Source organism: Meriones unguiculatus, chromosome 6 (assembly GCF_030254825.1).
Source record: "Meriones unguiculatus strain TT.TT164.6M chromosome 6, Bangor_MerUng_6.1, whole genome shotgun sequence".
In the NCBI taxonomy this organism is placed as follows: Eukaryota; Metazoa; Chordata; class Mammalia; order Rodentia; family Muridae; genus Meriones; species Meriones unguiculatus.
In genome coordinates, this window is record NC_083354.1 from 113,299,700 (window position 1) to 113,313,568 (window position 13,869).

General features: G+C 41.2%; 1 protein-coding gene across 20 annotated transcripts in view; it reads right to left on the reverse strand.

Moving 5' to 3' along the window:
• Cspp1 (centrosome and spindle pole associated protein 1) overlaps positions 1–13,839 on the reverse strand; it is a 107,074-nt gene extending 93,235 nt beyond the window's left edge. For 7 of the 20 annotated variants that reach the window (XM_060385886.1, XM_021644440.2, XM_060385884.1 and 4 more), the window contains exons 1-3: positions 11,772–11,897; positions 5,694–5,802; positions 3,213–3,312 (exon numbers count right to left, since the gene is read on the reverse strand). In XM_060385886.1, the coding sequence (XP_060241869.1) occupies positions 3,213–3,312; positions 5,694–5,792 (199 nt within the window). In that variant the 5' untranslated portion in view covers positions 5,793–5,802; positions 11,772–11,897. Of the gene's footprint in view, positions 1–3,212; positions 3,313–5,693; positions 5,803–11,771; positions 11,898–13,717 lie in introns of those variants that run through there. The other 13 variants (XM_060385872.1, XM_060385871.1, XM_060385874.1 and 10 more) reach the window with 5 other exon arrangements.
• Positions 13,840–13,869: the final 30 nt, after the last annotated feature.

Below are 13,869 nucleotides of genomic sequence, written 5' to 3' on the forward strand. Positions count from 1 at the left end.
CCAGAATTCAGTTATTGTGCTTAACCTTAATGACTTAGTATCTAAAAAGTCTACTATTAATTTAATTATTCCTAGAATTAATTTTAATTCATACAAATTTCAAATAAAAAACTTATCTCTATCATATGAATGTATATCTGTTAACCACATGTGCACCTGGACCTTGTGGATGTCAGAAGAAGGCATCAGATCCCTTGCAACAAAAGTTATACAGGCAGGCAGTTGTAAGCTACTGTATGGGTGCTGGGAATTGAACCTTTATCCTCTGCAAGAGCAGCCAGTGCTCTTAACCACTAAGCCATCTCTCCAATCCCCAGTATTATCAAACGTATTTTAGTTAAAGAAACTGAGTTTAGAGATTAAGAAACTTTACTAATGATGGGCATGGTGGCATACACATGTAATCCCAGCACTCCAGAAGGCAGAGGCAGGAAGATCTCTATGAGTTCAAGGCTAGCCTGGTCTACAAGCAAGTCTAGGACAGCCAAGCCTACATAGAGAAACTGTGTCTCAAAACAAAACAAAAGAAGAAAGAAACTTTACTAATACATAATATCTCATTTTCCTAAAGTTGCATATTAGCTAATAATCTGCAAGAACCACCAGGCGTGGGGCACACAACTTTAATCCAAGCATACAGGATATCCGAGTTCAAGACCAGTCTGGTCTACAAAGTGAGTTTTAGGACAAACAGGATTATTATAAAGAGAAACCATGTCTTGAAAAACCAAAATAATAATAATAATTTGCAAGAAAAAAAAACGGAGTTACTTTATATCTAATACTGATAGTAATCACAGAGTTGTTTTTTTCCTAGTAAAAAGCCAATTAATGACTCTGTGTTTTAGCTAGACTTCCTTTTTATCCAGTGACATATTAAAAGCAAAGCAGTAACAAAGAATATACCTGTGATCATGAACTAACTAGTCCAGTGAAAACAATGACTCATTTTTTGTTCTCTTATTTTGGGGGGAGGGGAATGTTTAGACAGGGATTCTCTGTGTAGCCATGGCTGTCCTGGACTCGCTTTGTAGAGCACGCTGACCTCAAACTCAAGAGATTTGCCTGCCTCTGCTTCCCCAAGTGCTGGGATTACAGGAATGCGCCACTGAGCTTGGCTCTTGGCTTACTTTTTGTAAAAATGCTTCAATCAACCATCAATGAATCACACAAGATACATACTATTGGCAATATACTTGTGTTTTAAAATAAAAATATATCAACAAACTCATATGTAGTTTTTAAAAAGGTTTCCAAACACTTTATACTAAGACATAATTTTAAAAATCAGTATGGCTGTAATATTAAGTTCATAGTTCCAATGTGGTCATCAACAATAGGATAGTCCCTGGGCTGGAGATAGCTTAATAAGTAAAGAATGCAAGAATAAGGCCCTAAGTTCAGTCCCTAGCACCTATATAGAAAACTGAGTGTAGTGGTGCATGCTTGGAACCCAATCTCTAGAGCATAGCTGCAAACAAAATCTAACTGGCAAACTCAGTTTCTGATGAGTGATGACCCTGTCTCAGCAAGTAGACTTCTGAGGAACTACACCCAAGGTGGCCTCTGGCCTCCATCTATATGCATACATGCGTATATGCATGCATATACTCACACTCACTCACACTCACACACACACACACACACACACACAAAATGGTCTTTAACCAAATAACCTTTTATCCACTTTACACATCCTTGACTCTTTCTTGTTAAACTTATTTGTACATGTATATGCACACCAACATGTGAGTCCTGGGGATCAAACTCAAGCTTGGTGGCAAGCATCTTTACCAGCTGAGCCATCTTGTCAAGCCCTCCTTTGAATTTTAAACAAAAGCAAGTCTACCACTTTTAATAAATAAAAGCAGGCTCTCTCATGTACACACATACATAAACATACTCAAACTTTTTAAATTGTTATTAATTTTTAGCTATGTCACAGTTTTTTAATAGGTCCAAATATATTAATATTCTAATAACTATAAACATCTCTGAAATTAATCATTTCTGGAATACCCTATTGCCGTGACACCCATTATGGTCTAGCTACATGATAAATGCCAACAGTTCAGAAACAGCTTACAGCAGAGCAATTAACACATTATTGTAGGTGTATGAAGTACTCAAGTATTGTCTATGTGAGGTACACAACTGACTGATTTGATTATCTAAGAACACATATATTAATTAACAAACTCTACATGCAAAATAATTAGCCTAGTCTACTAATAAATATGGTGTCAGCACCACATAGAACTTGCCATTGAGCTGTATATAGGCAGGGGCTCAACGGCAATTTTCCTTGGCATACTTTGGCCCACAGATCCTCAGAGGACAAGCATGTTTTGAGAACCATGTATGTTCAGTGACATCAGGTAAAGATGCTAATGATCCCCCCCAGATTATCTGAGCCAGCCACGGCTGGAGTGTTTTCTGTTTGCAAACACTGAGACCCACTCGTATAAAATATGTTGAACAATGCAAAATGCCAAGCTGGGTTCATGCATCTACTATATATTTATGATATAAGGTGATGGTGACTGGTACATTACTCACTGGTCTATCCCAAGTACTTCAGATCCATGGCACATGGATCAGCTCTAAAAATATTGGAGTAATCGAGTAAGTGTTGAAGTATACTCATAAAAATAGCCTGGTACATTTCCTGAAAGTTAAATCTGTGAGACCACTACAAATGGCATGTGTCTGGACCGTCAAGGTGATGTGAAATCTTCTCCCTGTTTTAGGGTGACTAAATATGAAGTTTCCACTCACTTTTACCTCACAAAGAATTACCCAGGTTGTTGCTGTATTGCCTGTTTTGGCCTATACCTGGAGATTTATGTTTTCCTCTCCTGAGTACTGAGATTACAGACATACACCACTATGTAACCTATGGACCACAGAGTATCACATACCCAGTTTTCTGACATTTATTTTCAGTCACTGTACAAAGACACACAGTCCATTTCCTCCACAACTTACAGGATGGAATTGTCACACAGTTTCTAATATTTCCGTCGACCACAATCAGGCAAGGTCAATGAAATAGGTACAAAGTTCTCTTAGTTACATTTCACATGCAGTCCACATTGCCATAAGATTCCAAAATAAAGTTCTAAAGAATTTTTTTCCTCAAGAAACAAACCTCTTTCACAATGCCCTGCAAAAGATATCTTAAAATCAGTTCCGCACACATAGTACCATACCTAAGGATCCCTTGGGCTGTTGGCTGTTCGGTGGTATGTTCTCCTTAGCCATAGAGATTAATATTTTACTGTTTTCAGAGAGTTTCTCTGATGCCTTTCCCTGAAAAAGACATGATATTTACAAATCAAAGAACTCCACAAAATATACAAATTCATCTCAAAATTTATTCAACATACTAAAGAACTTAGAAAAACTTACACAGCAGAGACTGAAGTGTAAGGTTTTGGAAATTAACCAAAATTAGTTCAACACTGTAACAACTCTTCTGCTACCTATTTCTTCTAATTGAGTCTCTATTAAGTGCACTTAGTAAGTGCCAGACACTAGAAACTGAGAGTAAAAATCAAAATTGAGAAGCTTCTGCTATAGAGCTTATACACTGCTATGGGGACACAGAATAAAAATAATTCTTAGGTAAATGATGTTATGTTACATGTAATATTTACATATGTATTATATGTAAAGAGTGGGGATAAGATGACTCAGTGAAATGCCCTCTCTGCAAATTTAAGGACCTGAGTTTGGATGCCCAACACCCATGTAAAACCAGGCCCAGCAGCATGTGTCCATAACCTGAGCTCTGAGGGGCCAGGGACAGTGAAGACTGTGTCGTTCACTGGCCAGGTAGCACAGGAAATTCTATAAACTCCACTGAGTGAGATGTCCCATCTCAAAAGAGAAGGTGGAATCAGGGAAGATACCTAACGTGGCCATCAGGCTTGCTTTACACATACTCAAACCACATGTATGTGTAGACACACCCATATGAATATACACATCACACACACAATCTCAGAAAAGGTCACAGCAATAAGAAAAACACCTAATGTGGATATCAGGCTTCCTTCCACACATACTCAAACCTCATGCACCTGTGGACACACCTATAGAAACATACACAACACACACAGACACACACAGACACACGCACTAACGCACGCATGCATGCACTCACTTACATGGAGGGGCTAGGAAGACAAAAGATAGATCAAGATTAAAAGACCCAGAGATGCTGAGGAAGGACTACAAGCCCTCAACAAGCAGTGATTTTGAACTGGTACATAAAGATTATTTAATAAAGCTATATACAGTAATACGCCCAAACATGCACACTCACTCTGGGTATCAAGTAACTATGTGCTTGCCCTGCCACTGGATGAGAGTACCAATCTGAATCCATCCCTGTGTCTATTTGAAGACACTATTCAACCCCTTAGAATTCATTTTCTTGATCTTTAAAACAAAACAAACAAAAAACAAAGCACCCCTACTTCGTACAGATTTAATGACTAAGAAATCACTACATACTAAGCTCTTGCCATGACTCCTTTTACACAGCAGACTGTCTGGAAGACAACCATGGCTAGTGTTTAAAAGGACAAGCACTTCAGTGCTTTTTAGTCAGTGTCAGGAATCAAAGCCTCTCATCAACTCCAGCATTTTAGTCTTATTATTATTGGAAAATTATATTAAGATATGCTTCTACTTCAAATACTGCATTGAAATATAACCTTTTAAGGCTATGATCTACCCACATTTAGCACACATATGTTATATAAATAAAATGTATTGTTAGAATGTCATGATTATCATCTCAATTTGGTTATCTCTGTGTGGAACAGATGCTAAACCAAATGAGACAGTGGAAAACAGGTAAGCCAGAAATTACTTGGGTGAGCCATTCTATACAGATAATCTCACTATAGTAAAACATATGGTACAGACCATGTCTTGTTAACACACACTGAGCCTGTGAGAGCGGGCATCAGTGCAGTGCTCCCAGAGTCCAGCATGGCTCTTAGCACAGTGTTTGCTAAATAGAATAAATCACTCTTATGTTAAAAGAAAAGCGATTTAAGAAAACTTTCCAGACATTGCTTTTCAGAAACAACTACGTTAACATACTTGTTCTAAAAAGCATATAGTACAAAATAAATTACCCCAATAAATTTATTAATATGTATTTCAAAAATATTTTTTATTCATTTTATACTATTTTTTCACATAAAAATCTGAAAACTTGCTTTTACATGTGTTCTGCTTACGCTCTGGGCCTCTGTCTCCTCCTCCTCTTGTTAAACACATTATCAAGTATTAGAGCTCCAACAAAAGAGAATATTGTGAGATATAAAATCCCAACAAAAAAAATGCACTAAAAAATCTCACAATTCACTTCTGGAGTCAGGCTCTCAGAATCAGAACAACAGTGTCCCAGGCAAACTTGAGTATGAAACAGAAGACTCTCACTGGTGTAACCCTCAGGAACAGTCTCAATGAAACAAGTTTGACTGCTTTGTCTGTTTGTTTCTTAGGCAGGGTCTCACTGTGTAGCTCTGACTGGCCTGGAATTCTTGCTATATAGATTAGGCTGGCAGTGAACTCACAATCACTTGACTCTGCCTCTCAAATGCTGGGATTAAAGGCATGTGTCACTAAATCCAATTTAAAGAAACATGTTGAAAGACAATTACTAATCTTGCCTTCATCTCCATGTAAGGTGGATCACTTTCCAATTCAGCTTTGTCTCTGGCCAGTTTCACTTTTTGCTCTTCAATAAATTCATCCAAGCTATCTGCCATTTTGTGGATTCTGAAAAAAAGAAAAGTCTTCAATGAGCACAACTATGTTGTAGCGTTTTTAGCTCAAGTATTAAGACAAAGTCTTGGTCTACCTTCAATATTTAATCTCAATATCACACTGTGAACTTCATACTTAGAAATGAACATATACAGCATCTATCTCTTCCTCTTCAACTTCCCAGAAAAGTCTAAATGCTGATTAAAGTACAGGGGGAAAAATGCGCTCAAAATACTTTATATGCATGCATAGAAACCTCACAGTGAAACATTCTATATAGTTATATGATAACTAAAAAGAAGCAATAACAAATGAGATCAACAACGAATTCCATAATCCATATTCACACAATCAAAAAACAAAAGGAAATAAAAAACAAATCTTTAAAACACTTTTCTCAAAAAATCTAAAAAACAAACAAAATAAACCACTTTTCTCTGAAAAACTGTTTAACTACTTAAAATTAATTTTGAGCCAGGCAATGGTGGCACACACCTTGAATCCCAAGAGTCTGGGGACAAAGGCAAACAGATCTCTGTGAGTTCAAGGTCAGCCTGGTCTATAGAGCCCAGGATAGCCAAGGCTATACAGAGAAACCCTGTCTCAAAAAACAAACAACAAAAAACTATTTATAGTTTATATATTAATAAGAATAATATAATAATCTTTACTTAATACCCTAAAACTGACTAGCTTAGGATTTCCCAGATCGTAAGGGCACATACATGCATAAAATAGTCACTGAATAACATGGGCCTTTTCCAAATATTAAAAAATCACATGCCCCAGGTATAGACTTAACATGGTAATGAGATACTGCTGGAAAAACCAATCCTGATGAAGGCTGGGAGAGGAGCACACACTTAGCATTTAAATCCTAGCACTTGGAGGCAGAGGCAAGTTTATCTCTGAAGTTCAACCAGACAGCCTCTTTTACAGTGAGTTCCAAGGCAACCAAAAGTGCATGGTGAGTCTCCTTCTACCCCACAAACAAAGACCAAAAGAGTCATGATGCAGGAAAGCCTGAGGGTAACTAACTCTACCTGTGATGAGAATAGGAAGTGTAGTCCCTGAGGATGCTATGAAGCTCTGTATCTTTTAGCATCAGTTTAAGAGTTTCCCCACAGGATGCCTCCCTTGTGGCTTAACTGTAAGAACAAGCTGTGTTCTGAGACACTCTGTCTCTGTCCAATTCTCCTGACAGAATAAGAGCTCACAGAAGTTTTTCTGTGCCCCTCTACAGTCATTCCTCCCCTGAACCCAGAGAACTAATCATCTCTTATCTATCTCTATAATTTTATCTAACTGGAAAGTTTCACATAAATGGGACATACAAGAGCTAGACAGGAAAAAGTAAGTTTCCTAGTCAGTTCAAGATTGGTTTCTCTATGTCCTGAAACCCAAGCAAATGGTGTCTTCAGCAATGGAGTGCTACCCTCTCGCCGTGGTTGACAACCAAGGAAAAAGACAATAGCCTGTGAAATCTCCAAAACTTCCCTGAGCACTAACTCACTCATGGGGATGCCCATGTCTAGCACTGATGTTTTTATTTGTCTCTGGGACCAGACCAGACCACCCAGTCAAGGCACCTCCTACCCAAACTCCTTTTTTTAAAGATCCATTTTTAGCATAGAAGATGTTATGTGGGTTGGAGAGATGGCTCAGTGATTAGAAGCACTGGCTTCTTTTCCAGAGGTCCTGAGTTCAACTCCTAGCAACTACATGGTGGCTCATAACCCATCTGAAATGAGATCTGATGCCCTCTTCTCGCACACAGGCATATGTAAGACATAAATAAGCAAGATATGCCCACTACTGCAATTAGTAGTATGACTGTTTTGAAGGAATAACCAACTACTTTTTGTTTGGCTCTGAGGCCTGTCCACAGGCCTGGTATTGTATTGCATCCATGCCTAGTATTGTAAAGCTGGTCAAAAGGCCATCGCTAAGGAAGGTCAAAGGCCCTAAAGGGAACATACTATGGTTATTTTACTAAATGGACATGTTGTGAAACTGCCTGATAAACATTTGCATTCATATTCATATATCTGTGTGGCTATGCACATCAGTCAGCGATGCTGCTTCCTCTGCAAGAGGCTTTGCTAATACAGACTCACAACTGATCAGTACTAAGAATAAGTGACTGTGAGCGCAGACCTGAAAAGGCCATCTGTGTTTACACACGCAAGACTCGGGAGCATCATGAAAGAGGGGTGAGCTGGAGGAAGGCAAAAGGGACTATGAAACGCTGAGTTCTGGTTGTAACACAGCGGCTGCTCTCATGAACTCATATAACAGCTGCAGTTACCTGAGTAAGACCTACACATCTCAGTGTAAGTTACTTACAGCGTTTGAAAAAGTTGCAATCTTTACTGAAACCGGTTTTGTTGTTGTTCTTGTTTTTAAGATAGAATCTCACTATGTAGCCCTGACTGGCCTTCAACTTAAAGATATCCACCTACCTCTGCCACCAGAGTGCTTGGATCAAAGACATACACCACCACACTAGACAGAAACTACAATGTTTCAAAAATATGTGTTTTGTTTTTTTCTAAAATCTTAACAAATATCTTAACAAATATGGTGAATAACAAAAGAGGTGACAAGGGGAGCTACTAGCCACTAACAGTTCAGAGAGCACACAGAACCCTGAAATGTAAATCTCAGTAAGCTGTCTGTCTTAGTAAAGTTTAGTTTACATATATTAAGTTGAAGCTAGCAAGATATACTAACAGAAATATCCAAAGATGGCTAAAAATCAAATTTGAAGACATGACCCACATCAAGGATGTTTACTTATGAGTTAAGTGTCTAACCCAGATATAGTGATAAACATCTGCAAACCCAGCTACTCCCTACTTAAGACTGAAGCAGAACGAATCCAACTCTAAAGCAACATTAAGGACTTAAACACTGTAATTCAAAATTTTGGTTTTTGGTTTGTTTTGAATTGGGAGGGGTTTCTCTTTTTGACACAGGCTCTCACTGTGTGGTCCTAATTGGCCTAAAACTTGCTTTGTAGGGCAGGTTTAAACTCTCAGAGATTTTTCTATGGTATTATTATTAACAAGCACTTTTCCCTAGTGGCTCCAGACACAGTTATGTAGATGAGAAATAGTTTTCCAGAAAACAGTTTCACCAAAAGACCTGGACTAGAAACCAATTGTCCACTGTTTACTGATTTTGGTTAATGTAAGATATGTTCTTTCATCTGTCTAGGATTCTTCACTTATTAAATGAAATACTACTTACTACAGAGCTATGAAGAAGAAAACAATGCATCACATATATAACAAGCGAATCTGATACTTAGGCCACTATACCAGTTACTTTACTATTTTCATAGTTGTTGTATGAATAAACATTCACTTTTCAAAAAACATCCAGACCAGGCAGTGGTGGCAGGCACAGGCAGATATGAGTTTGAGGCCAGTCTGGTCTACAGAGTTCCAGGACAGCCAGGGATACCCTGGTATCAAGACAGAGAAACCCTGTCTTGAAAAACAAACCTAATAATAATTTATTAATAATAAATAAAACGCATCCAAGCTGAAGGTACATCTCAGAAACAGAGCATATACTTAGCATGCATAAGATTCTGAATCAAAGCTGGGAGCGGTGGCACATGCCTGTAATCCCAGCATTCAGGGAGGCAGAGGCGGGTGGAGCGCTATGAGTTTAGGGCCAGCCTGGTCTACAAGTTCAGGACAGCCAAGGCTACACAGAGAAACTTTTCTCAAAAAAAAAAAAAAAAAAAGCAAAAGAAAAAGCAAGAGAAAGAAAAAAAGAGGAATGGAGGGAAAGTCTCTAGATTTAAAGTATGGTGAGATTTAAATCATTAACTGATACTTGGTTGTCATAATCCAAGTCAATACAAGGGAAAATGATACCTCTATCCTTTTCTCTCCCAAGTAGGGCAGTGTGCATGACTTTAATACAGAAGCATGAGAAATGGAACATGACTCCCCTTCTAAACCAGAGTACTGGTCTAGACTGCTAGGGATGCTAGATTTGTGAGGAGAGTGGATAAAATAAAATATGATCCTTGCCATATTAGATCATATGCCCTGCCAGAATGACAGTCTAGTCAGTCTAGGGTTTAGGGAGCAAATATGAGATAGCTTTAAAGGATTCAGTAAAGTTACCAACAATTTAAATATGTCTAGAACTTTCATCAACTATATAGTGAGTTCCAGAACAGCTTGAGCATATTATACGGCAATACTTTGTCTCAAAAAATAACAATATTATTATTGTTTACATTGTGTTTAGGAGTTGTTTGTTATTGGGTTGGGGTTGTAGCTAAGGAGATCACTGCCTAGCAGGTGTAAAACACTAGATTCAATCCCAAATACCTGGGAGGGGCGGCTAATATTTGTTTGTTTCATAGGTCAGCTCATACTTAAAACCCCCATACTTGGGAGGGTGAAGCATCAGAGGCAGCCCAGGCTAATAGTGAGAGCTCAAAAATATCATATCTCCAGAATGTTAAAACTATAGGAGGCAGCTACCTGCAAAAGTGACTCTATAGCAAGAGAAAAGGACTAAGAACAGACTCTTGGAAAAAAATAATAAGACATAGGCAGGGGATAAGGGTAGACCTGAGAAAGCTGTAGAAGACAGAGGGAAAGATGAAGTTTCTCATTAATCCACCTGTCTCTCAGTCTTTTTCTCCTTAGCAGAAGACATTTACAGGAGCAACTATGGGTACATCCAAATTTTGACAAATCACTCTGAATTTTGACAAGAGACATATGCCATGTTGCTGAGGAAAGAGCATGAAGTTGGAGAACAGGATACAAAATCCAGAGTGAATACATAAAGCATTTAAAGCTTGAGCTATCAATACGTCAACAGTAACAGCATCCATACATGAGGTAGGTAGCTTTGGCTATGCAGACTGCTAATACACTTGCACAAACACTTCCATCACTCAGGGAGGCACATCACAATATAATCTGAACGATACTTAAAAGATAGTGAGGAAGGTTGGTGAGATGGCTCAGGCATTAAAGGCTACAGGCTCACAACAAAAAAGGTAGTGTGAAATTTAAGTTTGTTACAGTCAAGCCATGCTTTTCCGAAAACCACACTTGAGAAAAAGTATCCTGGGTCGGGTCTGGGAAGATGAGTTCCACTGCTAACATTTCATGAAAGCTTGATTCGGGGCCCGGCAAAATGGTTCAAAAAGGAAACGCACTTGTAGCAAGCCTGATGATGCCCGTGAATACAGAAAGAGAGAGAACTCTAAGTTTTGTTCTCTGACCTCCATATGCAATGTCGGGGCAAACATACACGTACACACACACACAACATACTTTTTTCAAACCAGAATCATATTCCATATAAAAATATTAAAATCAAGGTAGAGAGGTTACATACATACATACACATGATTTTTTTCAAACCATATTCAAATTCCAAATAAAAATATTAAAATCAAGGCAAAGAGAGAAGGTTCTATCCCATCAGCAACAACAGTGGGGAGAAAAAAAACAGCAAGCTGTAATAGGGATTCGGGAAAGACTGTTTGACTTGCAAAGTGTTAAACATTAGCCAGCCCCCCAGGTGCAAGCCCTCAAAGAGGCACAGCCGCGGCGCGGCCCCCGTCAGAGCAGGCGCAGAGAGCCACTGAGGTCTCCGGAGACGCGGAGCCGAAGCCTAGGAAAGCGTCAACGTGTTGTCAGGCAACCGGCGGGCCCGGCGGCCGCCCGGGAACCTGCGGCTCCCGTGCAGGGCACCGCCCCCAGCCTGACAGCCCCGAGACCTGCACCCGGGACGGCGCCGGGCCACCGCCGCGCGACGCCCGCCTCCCCGCCGCGACCCGCTCCTCCGCCCCGGCCCCGCGACCCCCCCCCCCACCTCCTCCCGGCGTTGCCCGGCTCCGCCGCGGCAGCCTCGACCCCCGCCCCGCCTCGGAGACCCGAACCCGGCCTCCGGCGCCAGGGCGCCCAGCCGTCCCACAGCGCCCCCGCACTCGCCTCCCAGGGACTCGACCCCACCGAGGCGCCACGCAGCCAGCAGGCTCCACCGTCTGAGGCGCCGGCGACCCCCCGGCGCGGACCGAATAACTGGTCGCCTCGCCCTGGGCTCCGCCTCTCAGCCAACCGCCAGGCGCGGCCCCGCCCCCGCGGGGCTGCGGCCGGCCCAGGCCGCGCGGCCGACGGCGCCCCCTGCAGACCCGGAGGCCACGCTGGGGGCCCGGGGTAGGGTGGCGGTCAAGCCCAGGCTAACTCTCTCCCAGCCGTCCAGGGCCCCCCCCTGGCTGAGAGAGGACTCCGCATTGCTCTCACAGGCCTAAGTCCCAGCCCAGCGACTTTCTGGGCTTTCATTACCATTTCAACAGGGGATCCTGTGTATGTTTGAGTGGTTGTGTGTTACTAGAAACGTCTCAGGAACACTAACGTACTCTAACATCCCCAGGGTGTCCTACATTATACTGCAAAGAGGTTCTATTTTATTTTTCGCGAATGGAGTGGGGAGAGCGGGGTTCGAACTAGGATCCTCCAGCCTCCACCTCCCAAGTGCCTAGTAGAGCAACTTCCTACCTGGTCTGCTAGGTTCCTGCTTTGTTTTGTTTGCCCCTCCTCCTTGACTTTTTAGACAGGATATCCTGTAGCCAAGATTCTCCTCAAATCACTGTGTATGGAAGGCTTTCCTTGAACTCATTCCCCTGCCTCTACATCCCAGACTCCTGAGATTACAGGCAGGTGTCACCAGAGTCGACTTTATAAGATAAAAGCCAATTTTTTCTTTCTAACTTCTGAAGCCAAGGTCAAAAAAAAAAAAAAGACGGCTGTGGTGAAGCGTTAACAATTCTGGTCTTGTGTTTTGCTTACTTATCTGCTAAGCACCTGCATTTAAAAAGGATACAGCCAGGCGATGGTTGTACAGGCCTTTCATCCCAGCGCTCAGGAGGCTGAGGCAGGCGGATCTTTGAGTTTGAGGCCAGCCTGGTCAACACTGAAAACCTCTGTCTACAAAAAAAAAAATAAACAATCGGATACAGCTCGAAGCTTACTGGGAAACACATCCACGTGAAACAGTTACAGAGCCTTGAAAAGGAGACCCCGTAGAAAGAGCAGTTACTGTCAAAGTTAATGGAAGACATCTCGGAACTGTGCTATTTTAAATACTAGTCTGTGCTCTAAAGAAGAAATGTCAAAAAGTGCACTTTAAGCAATGCTTAACTAACCCAAGGAAAAGGTACTAACAGAATGAACAGCTGGGTCGAGGGAGCCAAAAGGAGATGATGAACCTGGAGAAGTCTATAAGAACTGTGTTACGGGCTGGAGAGATGGCTCAGTGGTTAAGAGTACTGTCTGCTCTTCTAAAGGACCCGGGTTTAATTCCCAGCACCCACATGGCAGCTCACAACTGTCTGCAATCTCAATTCCTAAGGACCTGACACCTTCACACTAATGCACATGAAATAAAATAAATTATTTAAAAAAAAAAGAACTGTGTTACGAAGAGATACGATCTTTTCTTCCATATATATTACTATTAAATAAAACACAAATTCCATGCTTACCTTTAACTTAAAATCTAGTAAGCATTTGAGGATGGGAGTGAAAGGGAAAAAAGAAACCTTAAGACACTGACGACTGAAACAAGTTTCACATTAACTGCTGAAAGAAACAGATTGCCAGAGATTAATTCTGCACTGAGACACAGGATGTTCAGAGCAGCGAAGACAAACTTTAAAGACGGCACTGAGGCACTCACAGCTCCTCACACTTGCATGTTACCCTGTCAATCAACACCTCGAATATTAACCTTGGCAACCCGTGAGTTTTGCTCTCCACCTCACAAGTTGCGAAACGCCAACCACAAACCCGTGAGGATTTACGCTACACGAAGAGTCCTCTTAAAAGAGATCGTCACGTGGCCTTCCCCTCCAAAAGCAATATCCAGAACTACTTACAGCTCTGTTTCTCTAGAGATATTTAGTATTCCAAACAATTTAACTCCGAAGTAACCTGCGCTCCCAAGTACAGTACCCAGCCCGAGGGACCACCCACAGGCAAGATGGCGGAGGCGGAGTCTGCGCAGTGCGAACCCAGACGGCCGATTCCG